Source organism: Aplysia californica, unplaced genomic scaffold (assembly GCF_000002075.1).
Source record: "Aplysia californica isolate F4 #8 unplaced genomic scaffold, AplCal3.0 scaffold00229, whole genome shotgun sequence".
Taxonomy (NCBI): Eukaryota; Metazoa; Mollusca; class Gastropoda; order Aplysiida; family Aplysiidae; genus Aplysia; species Aplysia californica.
The window spans coordinates 554,874-559,519 of NW_004797499.1; the positions used below are offsets into that span (position 1 = coordinate 554,874).

At 39.2% G+C, this 4,646-nt stretch overlaps 1 protein-coding gene across 1 annotated transcript in view; it reads right to left on the reverse strand.

Moving 5' to 3' along the window:
- The window catches only part of LOC101850725 (blastula protease 10), a gene marked incomplete in the record, with an annotated part of 19,426 nt that overhangs the window by 4,587 nt on the left and 10,193 nt on the right, over positions 1 to 4,646 (reverse strand). Inside the window, 5 exon segments of the mRNA XM_035970172.1 lie at positions 179 to 343; positions 1,242 to 1,371; positions 2,952 to 3,049; positions 3,987 to 4,092; positions 4,383 to 4,449. Of these exon segments, the coding sequence (XP_035826065.1) occupies positions 179 to 343; positions 1,242 to 1,371; positions 2,952 to 3,049; positions 3,987 to 4,092; positions 4,383 to 4,449 (566 nt within the window).

The window sequence follows — 4,646 nt, forward strand, 5'->3', positions numbered from 1 at the left end:
GGTGGATAGATAGATAGATAGATAGATAGATAGATAGATAGATAGATAGATAGATAGATAGATAGATAGATAGATAGATAGATAGATAGATACACTAAAAACTCAAAAGAAATTTACTAGACGAAAATAAATGTTATAGCACAGGTAAGCAATAATACAATCCTAGGAAGCACATTACCTTTTGCAACGGTCCCAGAAGTTGAGCCGGTACTAGCACCGCTTCCGGCTTCAGCCTCGCACAGGATGATTGGGTTGCTGGCTGTGGGGCCGGGGCAGACACATTGACAGAACTCGTTGGGAAAACCCTCCCCGGGACACTGTGCGTCATCCAAGGCGCACGAGGCTAAATTAGGTCAATGGAAAATATTGGTTACTATTTTTTAAAAATTATACGTTCAGGATCGAGAGCAACAGATTACAGCAACAATGATAATAATAGTTCGTCTGTCAATGTCAGACGATGACCAAGGTATGTACATAGGAGAATAGAAATTTTTCTTAGAGAGTAATGGAGGAAATCAGGATTAAGAATGAACCATGTAGCATGTTGGGAAGCAAGGGAAGTTAAGAGCGCTGAGGCACTTCAAAACGGGTTTTCCCAACCTGAGGCATCGAGTTATAAATCAAGCCTTCAAAAATCTTATTTCAAAGGAGGGGGATAGCACGTGGAGCTACGGGAGAGATCCGCAACAACCGGCGTAGAAAAATGAAGCAAGACGCCAGAACAGAGTCCAAATAATTTCGACTCTATTTTTTTCCTCTAGAAGACAATATGACTATCGGTGATTCTGCGTTCTGTTTCAGACAGTTGACTGGTGTTTGGCTTCTGCTATTGACAATGAGACCAGTTCTAGCAAAGAAGAGATTTCCCTTATTTTGAGCATTAAAAAAAGAACAAAAACGACAAGATCAATACGCGATGTTAAATATGATGTAATAGAGTAGTGCACAGTCTTGGATCCCTTCTGATAAAACGCTTACGTGGTATCACAATATACACCAATAAAACTTGGACAGACGTTTTGAAAGATATGAATTTTTTGGATACGTTTGTTTTGAAAGCGGGTTGGGAGTTGTTTTGTTGTTGTTGTTGTTGTTGTTGTTTTTTGTTGCTACAGAAATTTAAAACATTAATGCATGTGCATCATACGTGTATCCTGACTAAGACATGTCAGACATGTTATGGAACTAGATCTACGTTTTATCATGTGCTACACCAAAGTTTCAGGTTATTCACTTACATGGTTTACAGTTCAACATCTTGTTGGCGATCTTGATGTCCCGGAAACTGAGGGACATCCTGTTGCCAATGACGCTTTGGTAGAGGGGGTCCAAGGTCTTGATGGTCGTCTCGCCGTTTTGAGAAAAAGCCTGGAACAGGAGACAGAAACTGTTTTACGTTTATGGGAATGTTTATCTGTATGGGGAAAAGGGGGCGACGTTATGAGTTTCGTTTTTACTTACATTCTTCTTTGCGATACGTCATTGTTTGTAACATTGGATTTTAGAAGGGACAAAGATCAGTGGGAAACAGAAAATAACATGCACGTGTGACCTGGAAAGCTTTATGGCAAACAAAAATAATTATTGGAAAAACTTAACTGAGCAGGAGGACTGACAATAAGAAGGAATGGGGTACAATGATGGTCAATGTCTACTCCAGACTTGGCATCTGAAGAAGAAGAAGAAGAAGAAGAAGAAGAAGAAGAAGAAGAAGAAGAAGAAGAATTTCGTCTATTCCCCTTTTTTTTCTTCTTACCTTAACAGAGTGATCAAATGAGTAGTGTAGCGTGTATGCTTCTCATCACCCAATAAGACATGTGTCATGCAACTGGACTGGTCGGTTGTGTTTATGAGGCCTAATGTTATTCATTTGGGACAAGAGTGAAGAAATGGTGTAGGGGACTTAATCGAGATAAAAAGATTCTTGACATAGACCAACTTGTCTGCTTATGCAGATGCGGCTGGAGAACCAAATCACGTCATACTATTGAATGCCCCGCGGCATTCGAGAAAACAGAAGTGATACAAATTTTATCAGGTTCAATAAGTAATATTACATCGACAAGTGTGGTCACACATACTTTAGTTCGAGAGACAACAAAATTCCCTGTAGGCTATAGAAAACCGGCAATCTCCTAAATCTTGTTCTGCCGCATAATAATATTTTGTTCTGAACACGCTCTGACGTTAACAGTTATCCCCCCTATCAGGAAATCCCATTTGTAAAGGTACGTGTTGATCATACACATTTGAGCCCCCGTACTACACGTATCTGATAAAGAAAATGGCGAAAGGTAAATAGCAACAGCAACAAAATCAACAACATGATAATAATTATCATCAACAACAACTACAACAACAACAACAACAACAACAACAACAACAACAACAACACTACCCACAATACCCACAATACCAACAGCAACAACAACAGCAAACTTGGGTTGCTGTTGCTGAATAGTTGGATTACAAAACAGGCTGTGTACGAAAGTGGAAGAGAATTATGTATACAATTGAAACTGTTCAAGACAGCCACCCATGGTGAGGTTTGTCTTAGACAGGAGGGCGTCTCCTCATGTATCATTATAATGTAGAAAAAGCGAGAGGGGGTGGTTGGCAGGTGCTCTGGTGTGGTTTTCTTCTTTTTTCCTGTCAAAAATCTGTCTTCCTTATCTCCCCTACTTCTTCTTCTTCTTTTTTTTAGTTTGTTACTCTCTAGTAACACCTCTATTCTTCGCTCTGCATATGAGACCTCATTGTGTCTTAACTGCCGTAAAGGTCTTTCTAAAACTAAACAGAAAAGCGCTATAGAGGAAGTAGAGAGAGGACGTTGGTACAGGTGATTGTCTTGGACAGGTGACAGTTAGAGCAGGTTTGACTGTACAAAGAGTAAGAGGCCTTGGGCAGGTTGGACTGTACAAAGAGTAAGAGAGAAAAGATGGACGCACTGTGCTCCCGTAGTGCATGATGCTACGGTAGTCGTAGGGCACGCCGAAACTGTCGATCACACCCCAGTTGTACTTGTGGAAGTTGTACTCCATCTCGTCTGATGGTGATGATGATAATGAAAACGATATAATCATAATAATAATAATAATAATAATAATAATAATAATAATAATAATAATAATAATGATAATAATAATAATAATAATAATAATAATAATAATGATGATGATGATGATGAGTATGACGATAATGATGATGATGATAATAATACTACTACTACTACTACTACTACTACTACTACTACTACTACTACTACTACTACTACTACTACTACTACTAGATTTTCTACTACTACTACTACTACTACTACTACTACTACTACTACTACTACTACTACTACTACTACTACTACTACTACTACTACTACTACTACAGCATGTATAACCATTACTCCACAGATGCATGATCGGTTTTTGTGATAGTAATTTGCACTTGCGACACATTGTGAAAAAACAGTGCTTTTTCACGGAGAAAAGACTAGGTCTTAATCACGAGTACAAACGGTTATTTTTACATTTGCAAAAACTTAGAGTGCTCACTAACATTTTTGGACGGCTAAAATATGCTTCTGTTTTTCAATTCTGATACGCTGTTATCAAATTAGGTTTTACAGGCATCTCAGGTGTAATGGTTGGGCGTGTCACCGTCGCATGCAAGAGACACGAGTTCGATTCCCGTGTTGGTAGAATTATTTTAAAAATTGAAGAATTGCATGTACTTAAACAAAACTAAGCAGATTCCATGTTCGGCTTCCATCGGGAATTCAAAAGTTTATTATGCTCTCCTTTGCAAAGAATCTTTTCCATTTTATCTTAGAGCGGTACAATACAAAGAGGTTATAAATAAAACCTCTTGGGGTACAATAATAGATTGCAAAGTGCACTGAGCTTGCTGTTAGGCGGGAATTTGCGCTTTAAAGATGCTATCTATTATTGCTATAATTAATACAGGGATCACAGTCTCCCACTACTGACCTTCGATGTTTTGGTAAAGTATGGACACGTAGTCGTCTCTGTCGGGCCTGGTCTGCTCGTGGTGGAAACCCAGCACATGACCCAGCTCGTGAAGAACGATGCCTTTCTGAAGGAGGGAAATGGACATGCGAAAGCACTTGCACTCTTTTATCCTCTGTTCGTTCAGCTAACCTAACATAGTATAATACTAGCACATCTGACTCTCTCCTCCTTTTTTTTTTTTTTTTTGCTTTACTTACCAGTAAAACAGATAATCTTAGGCATTTATATTACCTAGTTATGTTGCAAGTGCCGTAAAACGTGTGCTAAAACTAACCAACCAACCAACCAAACAAACAAACAAAGAAACCCAAACAACTACAACTTTATAAACATTCATAATTGTTTTCAACTTACGTAAAGACAGCCTTCTGCAAGAACAACTTCGTGTCTGTTGGGAACCATCCCCACATATGCAGCACATCTGATATGTATGCAGGTAGAGGTAGGGAAGCGTGGGGAGGGGTGGGGAGGGATGGGGAGGGATGGGCAGGGATCGTCAGTACTGGTTATTATTTTGGGGTTATAATGAATTCAGGGGCGAAGGCTGACTTGTTTGACAGGGTAATCAAAGTGAAACGGGACCAGATATGGCCTGTAGATATCACACAAGAATCTTAC